Source organism: Acanthochromis polyacanthus, chromosome 1 (genome assembly GCF_021347895.1).
Source record: "Acanthochromis polyacanthus isolate Apoly-LR-REF ecotype Palm Island chromosome 1, KAUST_Apoly_ChrSc, whole genome shotgun sequence".
In the NCBI taxonomy this organism is placed as follows: Eukaryota; Metazoa; Chordata; class Actinopteri; family Pomacentridae; genus Acanthochromis; species Acanthochromis polyacanthus.
Window position 1 is genome coordinate 51,292,760 of NC_067113.1, and position 19,988 is coordinate 51,312,747.

The window sequence follows — 19,988 nt, forward strand, 5'->3', positions numbered from 1 at the left end:
CAATGCCACCATTTGTCATCTATGAAATTGTTTCAGACAGCTCTAGATGGATGCATCTGACAGCGCGATTCTGTCCCCCCAAACTTGGCCGAGCAGTTCAGGAAGAGTGGGACGTTTTACAAGCAGCATCAACAACCTCATTAACTCTGCAACTTGTGATTTCTGTTCACTCACAATCTGCCTGTTATCATTTCCAGTATAGTGCATCCATTCTGTTGTGGAGACGCTGTGTGTTGGAACATATGCATATTTCCCTATGTCTTAAAGAATGGATAGAATTTAACAAACTTACCTGCTGCGTTTATATATTTGTTGTAGGGACAGTGCTACTATTTAATGATTTAGCACACTGACACATCACTAAATCCCTTTTAAAAATGTGACCATTTCCCGTCTTTCTCATTCCCTCCTCTGTCCCTCCTTTCATTATAACTCTCCCTCCTGTTCCCTGTGTTCCTTTTCCTTCTTCATCTCCTTCCTTGTCTCTGTGTCTCAGGTCTTTGGGGTTTACTCTAACAATAGGTATTAAACTAGTTCAGAGCTCCACTGAGGGGACGGCACCAGGCCGCTTTTATATTTGAAAGGCTTTAGCCTCGGGAGAGACCAGAGGGCCCCGAGTGCTTTTAACTAAGTAGCATAGCAGCAGGTGGCACGTGTCGAGGTGAGGAAAAATACAGCGTGTTCACAGCAGAGGCCTGAATGTTCACAGAGACCATCCTGATCTCTACAACACCGAAGTCATTTATCACCAGCCGTATGTCAAAGTGGACTGGCCTGATACACTGTTCACTCACTGTACTTTGAGATATTATCTTAGCTAAGTGCTTACAAGTCATCTCCTGATACAAAAAGTGCAATTTTATGAACTATTTTCGAATTGATGTAAGCAGGCATTGTCTGAAACTATGAATATTTAATTAGATTTCTAAATTTCCCATTGGAAAATCTCCATGAAACCCCATTAAAATGTTGGAATCAAGTTGTGAGACAAGAAAAAGCGCAGAAAAACACTGTCAAGATTGTGATTATTTAGTTTTTAAAGTGCCCTCTCGTCTCAAGTGCTGATCATGCTCCTTGATTTCGTGCTAGGAGATGATTTGCTTGAGTAGGTTTTGCTTTTTACCAGTGAGTGTGTTTTTTTACACAGGAAGCATTGATATTCATACGCTGTATCTGACTCCGGTACCCAGAGGGTGTTACAATAAGTGTTTGAGGTGACAGTAAGGGGAACGCAGCTCATTCCCGCCAGCAGGCACAGACTGACAGAAGCAATAAAAAGCAATGTATCATTTCATATCCGTCTCTCAACCAGCCATCGCCACATTTTTCCATTTCTGTCTCTCTCTCCCTCCATCCATGCCTCCCTCAGTGCTTCCATTACTCTCTACTCACAATCCTACTTGACTATTTTCCATTTTTTCCCCTATATTACACCTTTACATCCATACCTGCCTACTCACACATTTAGCCTACAGCGCAATCCACCATTTCTGCCCCAATTTTCCTCCCGTTCGTCTGTCTTTATACACCTTCATTCCCATTTGTCTTGAGGTAACAACCAAGTGACACATTTGCACTCCTCTTATGGTGTTATAAACAAAAGAAGACTGGACTTTTCACCTATTTGCACATCTGCAAAAAGCTCTTTAGAGCGAGGAGGTGTTTTTTTTTCTTTGTCGAAAACTTGCCTACAGTTAAACTCCCCATAGTGTTAGCAGACTGAAATCTACATCATGTTTTTTTCTTTAATCTCCACAGGCTGTAAAAATCACAAATGCGTTTTGTTGAGTTTTAATTCTCTCCGAGTTAAGCAATCCCTCAGCTTAGAGCTTGAAATCCTTCCAAATAGCAGTTGCAGAGGTTGTGTCCCAGGATCCCTAACTGGTAAATATTGCTAGTATGGCAACTCAGCGTGTAATTACTTTTGGCAATCAGTGCAAAATCTGAGAATGGTTTTATTGACTAAAGGGTATGTGTGTTCCAGTGTGTCTTAATTAGTGGGGCTGGACAATGCTGACTTGTTAATCCCTATGTGTGAGCAGCATTTTTAATTACCTTGTATACTGGGGCAAGATAAGGTTATAATTTTAGGAAAGATTACTTTAAAATCTTACAGATATCAGATTTGTTTGACCAAGTATCCGGTGAGGCTCCTCAGTAGAAACCTAAAGGAGAGTGCTCTTTGTAGCTTTCAAGTGTGTCTTTGCAGCAGCGTTTTGAGTTCAAGGTTTAGTACAAAAAGAATGCTGTGCATCCCATTTGCCTTTCTTGATAATTCATCTGTCTCTCTTTTTCTTTCTGTTTTTCCCCTCTACCTCTGTCATGTGTTTTTCTCTGCTACCGCTCATCTCTGTCTCTCAGTGAGCATGCCAGCCAGCGAGAATGAATCAGTCAACACAGACAACGCCCACGGGGGAGACGTGGAGGGGGAGACCTGCTGTACCCGGCTAGCGTAAGTACCTCACCCTCTCTATCTCAGACACTCACTTCTTCTCCTCCTTCTATCCTTCAGCTGTCACAGTCCCCCTCAGTCGATCTCAAGGATGAACTCCGTCCTGCACGGTTTCTACTATATTAGCACTTTGGTGGTACAAGTGGCTCAACTTGCCTCCATCCTTCACTGATCTCATAAAGCCAGACCTCTGTCTCGTCAGGCTCACTGATACTCTGAGGGTCGTTAGACTGGAATAACAGTAGGTTGTCAGCATACTCCACACTGATGGAATCTTTTTGGGGTGAATTTGGTTGGCCCCAGAGATGGTCTTTTTAATTTAAACAGCCCATTCTTCTTTAAAAGTCTGTCATCTCTATCAACTGTAGGTTTGAGAGGAACTAATTCAGAACTTATACATAATATATATTGTCTTCAATACTTTCTTTCGTTTACTACAACTAAACAACTGTAATGAAATTCGAAGACTAGCTACTGGATCACATTTACCGCTGCTAAAAAATGGTTTTGATCCTGTATTCCATCTAATTTTTTAACCCTCTGAACCCCAAAACCTGTAAGCTCATTTAATAAGGCATAATATCTTTTTATATATATATTTTTTTTTTTGAGAAATACAAGATTTGTCATAGCCAGTAACTATAAAATCAGGAAAAATTGTCAAATTTTCAACTTTCTGAGGATCTTGGAACTTACTTTTTGTGGCTTTTAGGTTATTTGAGAAAATTAACCAAATTAAAACCAGATTCTGTAAAACACAAAAAGTGACATGTTCCTCTGTACAATCCAAGAGTGACTCCACTGTAACCAACAGTCACGCGATAAAAATGTAGAAACAATTTTGGGTGAACTTGCCTCCTCTCCACAGGGCAGAGAGGAGGCAAGTATAGAAACAAATTAAAAATGCAAACAGTAAAATATGTTTAATATGTAGAGTCATGATTTTTGTCTCAGTCTTGGTAACACCTGTTGTCACTTGTAAAAATGTTGTACACGGTGATTCAAGTTTATTTTCAAATTTTGTACAATAAATAATCAAAGAAATTGCCCCCCACACACACACACACCTGATTTATAGGCTTAGAACTGCACTGAAAAAAGAGAATCTTTGAACCAACTCAAATTAATTGCTTCAAACTGTAACACTTAACTGAATTAAACTCGTCCAGATAAAGTCAACATGTAATATTAATGCCACTAGTTTTTTTAAAAAAAAGATACACTTAGATCCTTTGATTCCTCTCAAAAACCGTCTTTCTTTATCTTTAATCCTTCTCAAAGAAAATTGATTTGCAGCAGAAAAATATTTTTAAGCACTTTTGCTAAAATTTTAATTCCAATTTAAAGAAACAAAATGTAATTTCAAGTAGATAGAATCCACAAAAGTAAAGTTAAATCATCAAAGCAGAAATATAATTGACTTTTATCTTCATCTACAGTTCAAATATATTTTAAAGGGTATTACACTGCACAAAATACATTTTTGGATTCCATCTACTTCTAGTTGTGGTTGTGCTGTGTTCCATGGTGTGACTTAAATGAGCTCATTGTCAGTAAAAATGTGACGGGAGCAACAACGAAAAACACGCCCAAAAAATTTAGATGGTTAATATCAAAACAGGTAATTGTTCAAAAACTAATAAAGAGAGGTTTATAATTTGGGTTGTGATGCTTTTGACAGAGCTGGTCTGTCACAGTGTTCTTTATTAAAGGAAATTACAGAACTAAGCTCATCATGAGGTCCAAGAACCTGTTGACTCACTGCATGAGAAATCTCAATCACTGTTTGGAACCTAATGAGATATAGAAATCCAGGATGTCTTCATCTTATATGAATCTTGACTACATGCAATAGTAATCCACCTTTATTTTCTCTTTCATCTCCTCTCTCTCTATCTCTCTCCCCTTCTTGTGTTTGCTGCTGAAGTGCTTTCTTCCTCCCCTGTGGGAGCTCAGAAACAGCTGACTCACCCGCTCCTGCTCTCCCCTCTGCTTTCATTTTTTACATTATTCAAACAAGTGCGTTGCTTTCTTTCTTAGACACAAGGCCACGCAGGAGCCGTGACCCCAGCGGGCCCCGCTTCAGTTCACACAAGCAAACACACCTACATACAAAAGTGTTCATCACCGTGAACACAGCACAATGGAACATGATGCAGAAAGTTACAGTATAAAATAGACTATTTCAAATTTGAGCTGAACCAAAAACACTCTCAACCTGAAGAACAATAAAGCCAGTAGGCGCACTTGGATGCCACACTGTTGTCTATCTGTACCCTTCCTATTCATCTGTTATTTTGTCTTTGTTATGTTTGTTTGTGTTTATTTGTACCCTGTCATAACTCAAAAGAATTCCAAACAAAGGATATGCCGCGTCTGAGGCTTCAGGAGGTGCCAGAAACTCTAGTCACAATGCCAAAATGTAGAATAGCAGAGAAACCATTGTTTTGTTACCTACAGTTTGGAAATTCGGATTGCTTTCTTTGTTTTTCAATCAAATACTTCGGGAATAAAAAGTACATTTCAGCTTTATGTATGACAAATAACAGCAACAAATCCTGACTTTTAAAAAAAGTGGCATTTAGTTTAAGTACACTAATACAATTATTTAATTGTTGTAATTGTTGCAGATAGTTAAATAAAGTGTTTTTTCACCATCGCGGGTTGCCTTAACCTTGCCAGCAAGTTGATTTCTCGCGATATTTGTGAGTTCACGAGTCTCTCAAGAAACCATCTTGCTCCGCTCCCGCCTTCACTTTTCGTACAGCACCAAGTTGGTTCAAGCCAATCACGCAGCAGTATTCGTGTGTGGGGCGGGATAATGTATCCGGGCGTGACGACGACACCAAGCACCAGTAGATCAAAACAAACATGGCAACGGAGGACAACGATCGTGTAGATGCTGCTATTAAGTCAGTTTTAGCTGAATCTCCTATCGCTTCTTTGAAGGAAGAACAACGAGAGGCGCTTTGCGCATTTCTGGATGGTAAAGATGTTTGTGCTTTTTTACCTATGGGTTTTGGTAAGAGTTTAATCTACCAATTGGCTCCGCTCGTTGTGAAGATCCCGCGATTGGCTAAAAACAAACCTGTCAGAGGCGGGACATACTGTTGCATTGTCCAATCCGTGCCTCTTTCCTCCGAACGGATTTACATGGAGCGGTCCCAGATTGATATTGTGGAGTACTATCAAGTACTACACAATTATTAATCTGGCTACTACTGACTATTACAGGTTAGGGTTGCCTTGCTTTACCTGCAACAAATTGGAATGCTATGCATTTCTCTTGCAGTCTCATTTTGAAGGATAGCTGCATTGAGATGCGCTGCAATGGTCCAACTTGGTGGCACAACTGTCAAAATTGACAAAATTTTGCAGCATAAAAGAAAAATCATTTTTTCCTGTTGCTTTTACTGGAGCTCGAGTGCTCACTTTAACATTGAATTTGGTAAAAAATAGTATGAAGTAGAGAAGTTCTGTCACTGCATGCTAATAAATGATCTTTTTGCGTATCATTAATCAACTTGTTGAACAAGAAATAAAGTTTACATTCATAGGTCTTTACCTTACTATGTGATGCAGCAGTAATTCATAAATAACACTCAAGAATTACTGCAATATAAATAAATCTGAATTTTTTAAATGTCTTTAAATCAAATCTAATTTGGTTTGAAAATTCCTTTTAAAGTCTGATCGTCCAGAACCTACTTCACAGTAAAATTCACCAGGACTGGAAATATAAGGCCTCATCCTTTCTGTCTGAGACTGCAGTAACTTCGGTTAGAGACATTTGCTCGCCCTATTGTGGACACGAGATTTGGGAATTTCAGTGTTTGTCAGATACTTCTTCGCATTTCTGTGGAGACTTCTGTCGACTTATGAGCTACTTCTGCACCCGCTGATTTCATAATTGAGATGGGCACATGAAGAGAAGAGATGTGTGCGCTGTCACCTCCCATCTCCGGGCAGTCAGTCGTTCCGTTCAGTCAGTCAGTGACACATTTCATTGCTTCAGTCAGTTAATTCATCAGCTTTTGCCAACAAAACCACAACACAAACACTGCTTAAGAGCTTCAACCAGACATGGGATACTAATATGTGTTTTTATTGATTTATTAGGTTTCAGTTAAACAGTCCTTGGCTATTCAGTCTATAAGCCTATTAAATCATTTCACCTGAATGCAACCTAAAAATTATTTGATGTATTATGAACGAATGGGAATGGGATCTTCTCTTCTCTTCTCTTCTCTTCTCTTCTCTTCTCTTCTCTTCTCTTCTCTTCTCTTCTCTTCTCTTCTCTTCTCTTCTCTTAGAACGTCTTCCATAATCTCTCGTCCTCAGTTTCTCTATGTTGTACCTTTTGCTGTTACAGTGGTGAACAATCAACAGACAATTTTTTTCTATTATTAAATTGTGTTTTTTCACACCAAGACTGATTGGAGGAAATCCAAACATATTCTGTTTTCTTTTGACTGGATGCCACTGTATATGTGTTTGCAGGGGGGTGATTTGTTCAAGAAAAAAGCGGGCGATAATAATGATGTTCATCTTGTTATATCTCACTCACAATCAGTTACCACTACGTGCATCAAAATGGATCTTTTTGCATACATGTGCTGTTGTTGATGTTGTGGTTTTGTAGAGAAAGGATCAATTCCCTTTGTGGTTGCATATTTGATGACTAAAGTCGGAAATGTTTGCTAACTCAAACCAGCAAAGGTCAGTCAAGAAAAAAAAGAACATTTAATGCCCTTTATTCCTCTCAAATCACCCCTTTCATGTTGTGTACCTGTCTGTATGTGTGTTGTGTGTATGTATAATCCATTCTGTTTTCTGTGTTCCAGAATTAGGATCTCCAAATCCAAGTTCAGGTTAGTACATGTTGTTTCCAGCAGTCTCTAATTCACCTCTTCTAATATCTCTGATGCTGTGGTATCTGTATGTTCGCCGTGTGTGTGTTTGTGAACAGGCGAGTACAAGAAACAGACAAACTGATGTCGCCTTGCTCTTTGATGAAATGGTTTGACATATTGGAGAATACACTTATTAGCTTTCTTGCAGAGAGTGTCACAAGAAGATCATTATTGTAGCCATCTTATATGCCAGAATATTTCTTGGCTTGACTCAGGGATACCAGGAAGTTTTTGCCAGGTCACAAAGACGACAAGAAATTAGGGTTTTGCTACCTTTGGAGAAAGATTAGCCGTTTCCCCCTCTGAGCTAAGCTAACCAGCTGCTGACTGTAGCCTTTCAAAGACCGTACGCATATCAATCATCTCATCTACATCATGATGAGAAACAAGTGATTGTTTTAACGGCTTTTACCAAAATGTCAGCCTATTCCTTTAAACAGATTTGGCCATTTTCTAAACAATAAAGTGGATTGTTGTCAACAGAGGCCACACATATTGCACACCTTTAACTGTTTCCGTTCTGTACATGTTAATATCAACAAATTTCAGTGGCACAGGCTGCTTTAAGAAGAGTCTATCCATCGAGTACAAACAAAACACAATAAAAAAAAACGACACGCCTCTCAGTGTAGGGATGCATGTCCGCTTGTGTTGTGTTGTGACTCGTGTCTCATGTAACATTCAGTGTGAGCATCATGGCAGAAGCCGCTGTGTGCCACAACTGGCTCTAAACAGCTCTCACGTGCTCAAACAGAAGACATGCCAAACATGAATTTTGTATAGGCAGAGAGCGAGCTGCGTTGATCTGGTTGAATTAAAGGATCGGCAGTTAAAGCAGATGACGAATATCCCTGCATGAACAAAGGGGTCAGGGAGAAGAAATGGATAGGCATAAATACAGAGAGATAAAAGTGTGATACAAAATTTTATCTCAGCAGTAAAATTTATCTCAACAGTATGAGGATTGTCTTGGATGCTTGTCTTATTTTTTCCTTTCACAACAACCAAATTAACATCTTCTTATTAACTTTCAAGATAATTTGGAAGGAATTTGTGTACGTTTTTTTTAATTACATGTTGCCAGAGCTCCACTACACTTAGCTGCAATGTGTTTCAACCTACACTTTCACCTATGGATGAAATTAACAAGAGTATTGACTTTGATGCTACAATCAGATCCAGTTGCCTGTTTTGAAGCCACTGATTCAAGAAAAGAATGATTTTGAAATCATAGCTGTGAGTTTATTGGTACACATGTATGAATAAAAGAAAAGAAAATGCTAAGACCCTCTGACATAGATGTGACCCCAAGTTGTGAAACAAATAACTTTAACTTTACGCAGTAGCAAGCACAGAAAGTGCAAAAAACTTGACGACATATTGAATTCTCTAAAAACAAAACAAAAAAAAAAAACAGTTTGCCACTCTAAAATGAGCCACTTCTTCTTTTGAAGTATGTATTTGCCTTGAAGTGTGGATCACAATATAACACATTTCACTTTAAATTTGTCCCTTCAATCATTTTGTAAGAACAAGTGCTCCTATTTTCTCTCAAATGGTGCATATCTCATTCTGCAACAAAGCTCTTCATTTTGGCTCCTTCTTGGTGCCAAGCGTCTTTGAGGATGACTAACTCAGTTCCACAGCTCTGCTCTCAGACAACAGACAACCACGGGCCGAGGGGTGGTGTCATCACTATTCTGTAGACAGACTAATTGATTCTTTCTTGTTCTTCTCTCTCCTCCGCTGTTTTGTTTTTCACTCTCTCCGCTTGTTTCTTTTGATCACTCTTTTTTTAAATTTCTACGCTCGTGGGTCTTCGCTATTCTTCTATCGTTCTTGTCATCCTCATCTGACTTTCCATCTTATTCTTCGCCATCCCACTATCTCTGACCCTCCTCCCTCTCTTTCACCATTTCCTGAACTCTCCTCTCTCTCATCTTCCCTTGCCTCAATCTCTCCTTCTTCCTTCTCAGTCGCTACTCTCGGAGGTGGAACAGGCTGTGTAGAAGGAAGTGCCGGGCAGCAGTCAAATCACAGGTTTTTTATTGGCTGGTCATCTTCCTGGTTTTCCTCAACACTCTGACCATCGCCTCTGAGCATCACCAGCAGCCTCAGTGGCTAACCGACGTACAAGGTGCATTACACAACCCCCGCATACATGACCGCTCAAAAGTTTGAGGTCACTTAGAAATGCCCTTATGTTTGAAAGAAAGCAGTTTTGTCGATGAAGATAACATGAAATTAATGAGAAATACAGTCTAGACATTGTTAATGTGGTAAATGACTATTCTAGCTGGAAATGGCTGATCATTTTTTTAATGGAATATCTCCATAGGGGTACAGAGGAACATTTCCAGCAACCATCACTCCTGTGTTCTAATGCTACATTGTGTTAGCTAATGGTGTTGAAAGGCCAATTAATGATGACAAAACCCTTTTGCTATTATGTTAGCACATGAATAAGAGTGTGAATTTTCATGGAAAACATGAAATTGTCTGGGTGACTCCAAACTTTTAAACATTAGCGTATGTATACATTTAGGCTAAATCATTCATCTACATACAGTTTCTTGCCATCAAAATTTGGATTCAGTTTATTTGTTCTCCCTTTCCCCCAGACATAGCCAATAAGGTTCTGCTTGCACTCTTCACTGGTGAGATGCTGCTGAAGATGTACAGTCTGGGCCTACAGGTAGGAAGCTAAAAAAAAGTCAATGTGAAATCTACACTCTTGACTTTATTCGACCACTTGAACTTCCTCTCTTGTTCCCCACAGGCGTACTTCGTGTCGCTCTTCAATCGGTTCGACAGCTTTGTAGTATGTGGAGGGATTCTTGAGACCATTCTGGTGGAAACAAAGATTATGTCTCCTCTTGGCATCTCTGTGTTACGTTGCGTACGCTTGCTCAGAATCTTCAAAATAACCAGGTTATTACTGATTTTGAGAAGTTTTTAATGCTGGCATTTAATAAACAGACTTCAGGCAAAGACAATAGCAACTTTTGTGTCACCAGTTGTCCTCTGAATGCACAAAGAATGGTGCGCTGACAGGTCACAAGAGGGCAGTGATGCATTTTAGGGCCAGTCAAGTCAGCCTGGATGTGTATTTTTAAGAGATAAATGTTTACATGTCTACTTTTATTTTTGCACATTCACAGAGTTTTTCATTCTCTGCATTAGGTACTGGAACTCCCTGTCCAACCTGGTGGCCTCCCTGCTAAACTCTGTCCGCTCCATTGCTTCCCTCTTGCTCCTCCTCTTCCTCTTCATCATCATCTTCTCCCTGCTGGGCATGCAGCTCTTTGGGGGGAAATTCAACTTCGACGAGACTCGACGCAGCACCTTCGACAACTTTCCCCAGTCTCTGCTCACCGTGTTTCAGGTAATGAAACTACCGATGCTACAGTGGCTTTCCATTCCCAGTTTTTGTCGCACAAATTAAGATCTTTGCATCTTTGTACGGAACAAAAAGACGTATAATTAAGTGTAAATTTCAATGTAATGTTTCACTTTCATTCGACTACTTTCTCAGATTTTCTTTATGCAGATGGGATTTTTACTCTTTTTATTTCTCCATAGATCCTAACAGGAGAGGACTGGAACTCAGTGATGTATGATGGTATCATGGCCTACGGTGGTCCATCTTTTCCTGGCATGCTGGTCTGCATATACTTCATCATCCTCTTCATCTGCGGAAACTGTATCCTACCACAACAGGGCTCTACATTAGCTAGCTACACAGCCGCCTACATAAAGAGGATGTAATGGTTATACGTGCTGAAGGGACTTGAAAAATCAGCATGTGGCAATTGAGAGGCAACAATTGACAGTCAAATTTGTTCTCTGATTCAGATAAATCCTACCATCAAATGGGTAACAGTGTTGCTGACTGTGATTTGAATTAAATCAGATCTGATATCCAGTCTCTATTTAAGATGCATGTTGCAGGATGAAAAAACGTGTTTTGCATGGGGATACTTTCCTGAAGCCAAAAATATTTTAGTGCAGATCACTGAGCATCTCTCCTCAAGCTGCTGAAAGTTCAGTACCTTCCAGATAAGGAGATCTTAGATTAAAAGTTACCGAGGTGTTTTGCAACCTGCCTCATTCATGTATCTGATGGGTCAGCACCATCCTTAACATCACCCCTCTGAACAGATATCCTCCTGAATGTCTTCTTGGCCATCGCTGTCGACAATCTGGCAGATGCTGAGAGCCTGACATCAGCCCAGAAAGAAGAGGAGGAGGAGAAGGAGAGGAAAAAACTGGCCAGGTAAAGCAGAAAACAGAAATAGAGGCACTTGAGATAAGGAAGAGTAAGGGGTGTGAGGGAGCCAGGCATTTTTGTCTTGCCAAGACCAAATGAAGTTGTAGGGGGAGAGAGAGGCAGAGGGGAAGCTCGGCCAATCTCAATAGCACCAAGGGAGAGCTTCAGTTTACAGCATCCTGGATAGTCAGTAATGCCCAGTGGTATTTAAGGATGCTGATACTAGCACCTTGATATCAACCCACAAAAAAGTGCTTAACAATTGCGACCATATTCTTTTTTTTAAAGACAGGCTGACATTTGCCTGCTTTGCCCTTCTCTAAACCAGCTTTATTGGGTATTTTTAGTGTCTTATTGCTTACAAAGCTAATTTATCAGCAACAGTGATGTGTGAGTTTAGTGCAGTTGCGTAAGACAGTGTTCCCATCAGTGGCACAAATCATTAAATGCCTCCTTGGTTGCAGCCTGTATTGATCTGAGGAGAAAGTGTAATGTAAAACCGTAGTTTCCCTGCTCGCTACTCTTTTGGTTTGATCATAGCAGCTGAACCACCCTCTGTGTTCGAAATACATTCCATCATTGCAAGGGGAAAGACACTAAAACTAAGGATCTCATCTTCCTCCCTCTTTCTTCAGGCTCGCCAGTCCAGAGAAGCGTCACGACAACGAGAAGCCGCCTCTGGAGGAAGAGAAGAAGGAGAAGATCGAGCTGAAGTCTATTACGTCTGATGGAGAGACTAACACGCTACTAAGGTACACATATATGCTGGCATGAAGAATGAATGAGCAAGTACAGTATGTTGAAAAGAGCGAGTTGATGAATAAATGTGATGCTTTGCCTTTGCAGATCAACATGGATGACTGCTGTGGAGATGAAAGTGAAGAGAAGAACCCATATCCTGCAAATGATTACATAGGTAACAAACAGCCAGTCAGATAAATGAGTATAATATGTACACAAACTATTTGAACATTTATGCATCTATTAAAGATTCATGAAAAGCTAACAAGAAGTTTCACGTAGCTGCTCATTATCTCAGGGAATATGTAAACTTTCCAACTTTCCTCATTACTATTCCTTCGTTCTCTCTCTTTATTTTCCTCTCCTATCTCCTCTTCAACCTCGCCATCAGGAGACGATGATGACGATGAGCCAGAGATGCCAGTTGGCCCAAGGCCGCGGCCACTCTCTGACATCCAGCTGAAGGAGAAGGCCGTTCCTATGCCTGAGGCCCGCGCTTTCTTCATCTTCAGCCACACCAACAAGTAAGAAGACGTCGTCATTTTGCCTCTCGTCTTTCTATCTCGTCTTCCTCTGCACCTTCCTTTTCTTCACTGCCTGTTTCTCACTGCAGTTCTTGCCATTTACTTTAGTCGTGATGTACAGGAAATATGATTCTCTAACTCTGTCCCTTTACCACTTTGTTTTACAGATTCAGGGTTCTGTGCCATAAGATCGTCAACCACAACATCTTCACCAACCTCATCCTCTTCTTCATCCTGCTCAGCAGCATCAGTCTGGCAGCAGAGGACCCAGTCAAGAATGACTCCTTCAGAAACCAGGTAACACACTCAAAATTAAATATATATGTATGTATGTATATATATATATATAATATATATATATATATATATATATATAGTAGAAATACAGTACACACATTTATAAAACCAGATATACATTACAGTACAGACTGAAGGCTTTGTAGCCGTCATTAGTTGCCCACACACATATTCATTCTGAACTAAATGGATTAAAGCTGACAGCAACATATAGAGGGACCAAAGCTTATTGTGAGTGGCCTGCTACACTTAATGAGATTTCTTCCAGAGTACTGTAACTATTATTAACTTCATATTAATAAGATGTGAAGCGCCTTTTAAGCTTTATAGTGTTTGTATTTTAACTCCGGATGCATAGTGACTGTATTGTACACATTCAAAAAAGTACTTCTCAAGTTTTGCTAAACTACGTTAACTAAGAAACCAAATTTATTGCACTCACTTACAGTTCTATTTTAGTTTGTTTGCAACAGCAATAAACATTTAACCACAATCACTATAAAGACACAAAGCATCCGCTGTTTGTATATTTGAAGGACATACATTATCAGCCGTTGAATACATCACTGCATTATTCATCTATTTGTATAGTGTTTATAGCTGTAGAGTAATGTAAAGACTGAGCGCTGTGTGTGCTGTATCTGTTTTTGTAAGTTGTTTCCTCTCTCAACAAGAAACACCAGTCCCCTGGGGCAAATAAAGATCTATTTTATTGTATTCTTAGGTATGAGACCACCGTATATTAGTTTACCCCAATTAACCTTAGTCTGAAACCAAAATAAAACACTCTGTTTTAAGGTTCTGTTCTGTTTTCAAGGCTATTTTTTTTTTTTTGGTCAACACAATTTATTGACATTTTTCAGAAATCATTTTACAAGAATATGCATGAAGAGAAATAATTTTACAGCTTTAAAGACATAAACAAAAAGACAGAGAAAGAGAAAAAAAAAAAAAAAAAACACACACAAAGAAAATTACTAAAGAGAAAATAATGCGTATGAGCGAAACAAAGGACACAGAGAGATCATTTTGTAGCGTACATAAAGTCAAAGATTACTCAATCATCAGTAGAGAAACAAGTCATTGTCTTGAAGTAATGAAGTAATGGTTCAATGCGTATAAAATTTTCCAGAGGTGCCTCTTAATGAAAATTTAATTTTTTCAAGTTTTAGAAAGACATAGTGTCTTTTAACCAAGATGTTGTGGAGGGTGGTGCGTGTACTTTTCCATAATAATAATATTTTACGCCGAGCTATGAGAGAGGTAAAAGATATTATATTTTTTGTTTATTTGACAATTTAATTCCAGGTCGGGTACTCCAAAAATGGCAATGAAAGGACTAATTTCTATATCATGTCCCAATATTTCTGAAATAATTTTGAAGTATGACTTCCAGTAGTATACTAGTTTTGGACAAGACCAAAACATGTGCGTGTGGTTGCAAGGAGTCTGGGAACACCTATCGCAAATATCCGTAGAGTTGGATATATTTTTTGCTAGTTTGGTTTTACTGTAATGTGCTCTATGAACCACTTTAAATTGGTATAACTTGAATTTCACACAAGATGAGCAGAGTTTTATTTCTTTAAGTGCTGCTGACCACCAGTCTTTATTAAAAGTAATACCTAGTTCAGTCTCCCACTCTGTTTTAATTTTAGTCAAGGCAGGTGATGAGTCTGAAGAGAGTAAATTATAAAAAAGATATATGATGCTTAGATTTTTTCACAAGTGGGTAAAGATGATCTACACCTGAAAGAGGAGGTTAAAGCAGGGAACGAAGGAGTATTGACTTTAAGAAATTACGAAATTGAAAATATCGAAATAAGTCAGGTGGCTTAAGGTTAAATTTAGACCGCAGATCTTCAAAACTGGAAAAAAATTCCTTCCATGTAGAAATCCCCAACCGTTTTCAAACCCTGCCTGTCCCAGACAGCAAATCTTGTGTCCATCTGAGCAGGTTTTAAATAAGATGTTGCGAATAGGGGTATGACAAAGGAAGTGTCTCCCACTGTATATTATGTTTAATTTGCTGCCAAATTTTCAAGGTCGCAGATACAAATTGGGTTGTTCGTATATTCCTTGGGTTTAAGTTTTGTGGGTGACACAACAAAGCCATCAAGGAGAAATTACAGGAATCAGACTCCAATAGACACCACGTGTGTCTCAGGATAAAATGCCCAAAACAACATTTTGTGCATATTACATGCCCAGTAGTAACGCTGAAAATCAGGCAATCCATACCTCCATCTACTCTGGCCCTTTGTAGTAAGGATTTTTGAAGTCTCGGAGGTTATTGTCCATATAAATGATGAGATAAGTCAAAGGCTATTTTAATGAATTTGGAATTTATTAGCCTTAGACCTGGGCCTCAGCGTTATTATTTCAGTATGCTGTGCACTAAGCTAACCATACATTCAGCTTCAATCCCTGAAGAATTGCACTTCCTCCCGTTTTTCTCATTATTTCATCCGTGTAAACAGGTCAGTGCAAGCCAAGGAAAAGTTGTGTGGTTCCTAGTGGATGCTAAAAAACTAGCAAGAATACCAATTCACTGAATTGGGTTCTGAGGTGAAGGTCAAAAGATTTAGTACAACCTTGGTCGTCATCAGTTTATTATTAGGGCAAATACAACTGATGATATAACGGCCTATTTTTCCCTGCTCATTCAAGAAACCAATGCATAATGGGCAGGACTGATATTTTAACCTCAGGAATGCTTTTATGTGGTGTGCATTAGTCAAAAGTATTGTGGAACTAGTGTATCTAAACTAAAAATGATGCTGTTTGTTGTATTTTCAGATCCTCGGCTATGCAGATCACGTCTTCACTGGACTCTTCACCATAGAGATCATTCTTAAGGTAGTATTTGATGTTTATAATAAAAGAGGAATGGGACATATAATCTGTGTGAATTACACAATTTGCTGGTTCACAATCTTTGGCATTTTCTCACAAGTAAGAGGCTGACATTTTGTCATGCTGCTGAACAATGGTAGCTGATGTTTGTTACAAGGCAGCGTGAAGGATTTACGGTGTCAGGACTATACAAAACATGTATCAAGAGATGTAGTATAGAAATATAATGCAATTCAATGCTAGTATGCCTGGGGTGAGAGGCTGGAACCCCCTATGACCCTGCTAAAGGGTAAGAGGTCACAGATGATAAGTGGATGGGTTTTTGTAGTATTTGTACACCTTGTATTCCTGTTCAGCATGAAACATAATACAGCCAACTCTCCTGTAGGAGTTGTTCCTGATCCTCTGTGTGTGCACTACTAAGCTGTATGTTCATTTGACTCCCTACAGATGACAGCGTACGGAGCCTTCCTCCATAAAGGTTCCTTTTGCAGAAACTATTTCAACATCCTGGACTTAGTGGTGGTCAGCGTGTCCCTCATCTCCTCTGGAATACAGTAAGAGCAATATGAAGCGTTCTGGTGCATGTCGTAAACACTGTTGTACCATTTTAAATTGACACTTTGCAGCATTCACAGCTCTGGCATTATTAGCACATTCTGGTACTATTCACAATGTTTGAAGACATTCCACTTATCAGCAAAAATATATTAGTGCTATTCTATGTTCAAAACAAGAGAAACATTGGCTACTGAATGAGACACAGTGCACACAAATCAAGCTGTAAAGTGGTTAAGTTGGAAAAACGTTTTGGTTTGTAAATTGCCCCATGCTTCACACTTCCCTCTGTTCTCTCTTAACAACTTCACACTTCATTACTCCTAATCCTTCCTCTCTTTGTGATGTTTATTAAAATGTTTTCTGCTTCTTGTTGCAAATAACTCATTGAAATGCTGTTCTGATATTTAATATGCTATGCTACACTCTCTGTCTCTAATCCTTAATAGACTAGACTTCTCGACGTAAGTCCACATTAGTCCGTATTAATAACCCCTTTAACAGACCTTCACCTTTACCGTGTAAAAATGTCACTGTTTTGATTTGATGTTCCTATGGTCTTGGAGAGTTTAGTTGATGCCACGTCCAGAGCAAGACAAAGCTAAAGTGTAGATTAGTGTAGTTTAGCGGGATGAAAGTGTAATGATAATAAATGACTGATTTCTGATTATGAACCCTTGCTTTTGCACTAGATCCATGTCAAAATGTCTTTTTATAGGCACTAGCATAGTTGTTTGTAAACCAGAGAATGTTTTTTTCTTGGGTAAACTATCCTGGGTCCTCCCATACTCATCACCTTTCATATCTAATTAGTATTAATGAGTTTGTTCTTCTGGTTTTTGTCAGAGATTTGGGGGCAGGTCAAATTCAATGCTCAAATTTCTGGATAAATGGAACTCTCCTGGGCTATAGAAATGACACCGGAATGCTAAAACTCTGGTTTTTGCCTGCTAAAGGTAGTGAGCGAGTGGGATCTTTCATGAGTGTATCACAGTTAAATGAGTTGTGATGACATAGTAGTTTGTTTCTGTACTTTTTTTTTCTGTGATGCAATTTTGCTATTATTGCTTCCCAAAACTTTCATATCTTAAAGTGCATATCTACATATCTCCCTTTGTTTTATATAAACGGCTGTAGAGGAACAGAAAGGACCTGACAAAGCTACAAAGACTAAAAAAACCAAGTGTAAATTATAGGCATTCATCAAATAACACATAGAAAAGTACTACTGTGTATACGCATATGACAGATTGCCTGTTTGTGTTGTCACACTGAGTAGTCCCATAGTGTGACAGCATGAAATATGGCAAACATCAGCACACATGAAAGAACTATAGCAACTTTGCAGGCCAACATCTGAGGGGCCTAATCTATTTTTCCTTTCTAATAGATATATAGTGTATTTCTTGTCATCAGAGAGTTGGTAAATAATATAATTTATTCCTGTCAGTCTCTCCAACTGAGGCATTTAAAAAAATAGGCTTAAATATAATTTAACAGACAGATTTCATCACAGCTGCTTTGAATGTGATATGCGACTGATAAAATCCTACTCCACATGAGCTACCTTTAACTTCCTTTAAATTTTACGTTCGTCTGTAAAAAAGTTGCACAACGGGTGTCTCCCTTACTTTCTGTTTCGAAGTCAGCACAGACTAATGTTTCACTCCTTTAACCGTGTATAGAGTCACTCCCTGAAAAATGTACGTTGACATTTTGAATTCACTCTTTTCCTTCTACATTTGTTACACTGTGGGAAAAAGTTTTTGCATTTGTTCTTCGAATATCTGAACAGCTGGCTTATTATCTTTCCACAGTGACAGTAAAGGAGACCCAGACTTTTTCACAAATGCGATATCTGTTGGCATCAAGCAGTAACAATCGCAGTGGGAGGCCAAGTTCAGATCACAGAAGAACCAATGTTCAAGCTCTTTCCGAACATTTATCGCGAAATTCAAAATGTCAAAGTATTAGTTTGATTATTTTTGGTTAGTATGTAAACACTTCCTTTGAAAGGTCACACTGTCTGACCTTTTGCTTGTACTGACGCTCTCTTACAGCACAACAAATGTTTGCCTGTAAATGTCTGTTTATGTCTTTATGTTGGTGTGTCTCTTGTATGTACGTGTCAGTCCCTGTATGTGTGTGTGTTCTGTGTGTTGTATGATACTGCAAATGTATTGTCACTAAAATCTGTTGTGGATGATTTATGTTATGAAGTTTTAAGTGTATAAAACATGGTTTGGATGGACAATAAGTACACTTGACATTAATATGCATTTAATATGATCAAAATTTCTTATACTACAAAGAAAGTCTCTGTTCTATTGTCTTAGTTGCTGTTTCTTGACTTTTTAACAAAAATATAGCATAAAAGTAAGTGTTTTCCTCCTTTCCTCTGTTACAACTATGAAATATTTAAGTAATAAGAGCAGTTTCATTGCTTTTTCAGCTATGTCATGTAAATATGCCTTTGCTTTCTTTCTTTTTTAAATGTATTTGTATCTTTTTTTTGTTGTTCTTCCTGAGCTTTAATGTGATTGTTCGTCAGGTGTCCAGTATATTTCTGTCTTAAACATTTTATTTCCGTCAATCTGCCCCAGGGCAGCTGTGGCTACAAATGTAGCTTACCAGCACCAGAGTGAGAATGTGTGAGCGAATGAATAATGGATTCATTGTAAAGCGCTTTGGGTGTCTTGAAAAGCGCTATATAAATGTAACCATTATTATTACTTTCCTTAGCTCGTGTGTTTAGACATCACCACAGGTTGCATTAAATATACAGATGCAACCGAAATGACTCTCAGATGTGTGTGTTGGTCCAACCTTTTAACAGTAAGATGTGCTCGAATCATTTTTACTGGTCAGTAGCTGAATCTCATGCATGTTTCAGGTCCAGTGCAATTAATGTGGTGAAGATCCTGCGAGTTCTGCGAGTGCTGAGACCGCTGAGGGCCATCAACAGAGCCAAAGGACTGAAGGTTAGCGCACAAAGCAACAAGCTAATAATACACGCTTCGTCTCTTCTTAACTAAACAGACACACTATGTACTCACCGTCATTCTGGGTGTGTTTTTAGCATGTTGTGCAGTGCGTGTTTGTGGCCATCAGGACCATCGGCAACATCGTCATCGTCACCACGTTACTGCAGTTCATGTTCGCTTGTATTGGAGTACAGCTCTTTAAGGTGAGCAAAGAGGACTGTCTTTCCTGGGGCTTCTTTTTTTTAAGTGTGTTTTTTCTTAATTCTGAGTATTAAATTTCCTTGTCTTTCCATCAGGGCAAGTTCTACTCCTGCTCCGACTCCTCTAAACATACTCAGGCAGACTGCAGGTAAAAAAAACTTCTGCACATGACTTGTTTATCTTTCTTTAGCA

At 38.9% G+C, this 19,988-nt stretch overlaps 1 protein-coding gene across 1 annotated transcript in view; it reads left to right on the plus strand.

The window, feature by feature from the left end:
- The window catches only part of cacna1c (calcium channel, voltage-dependent, L type, alpha 1C subunit), a 214,940-nt gene that overhangs the window by 154,281 nt on the left and 40,671 nt on the right, over nt 1-19,988 (plus strand). The window contains 18 exon segments of the mRNA XM_051959252.1: nt 2,362-2,452; nt 7,297-7,323; nt 9,342-9,502; nt 9,987-10,060; nt 10,145-10,296; nt 10,549-10,750; nt 10,948-11,068; nt 11,527-11,641; nt 12,271-12,371; nt 12,374-12,387; nt 12,482-12,551; nt 12,768-12,900; nt 13,068-13,197; nt 15,997-16,056; nt 16,504-16,610; nt 19,505-19,592; nt 19,691-19,798; nt 19,892-19,944. Of these exon segments, the coding sequence (XP_051815212.1) occupies nt 2,362-2,452; nt 7,297-7,323; nt 9,342-9,502; nt 9,987-10,060; nt 10,145-10,296; nt 10,549-10,750; nt 10,948-11,068; nt 11,527-11,641; nt 12,271-12,371; nt 12,374-12,387; nt 12,482-12,551; nt 12,768-12,900; nt 13,068-13,197; nt 15,997-16,056; nt 16,504-16,610; nt 19,505-19,592; nt 19,691-19,798; nt 19,892-19,944 (1,807 nt within the window).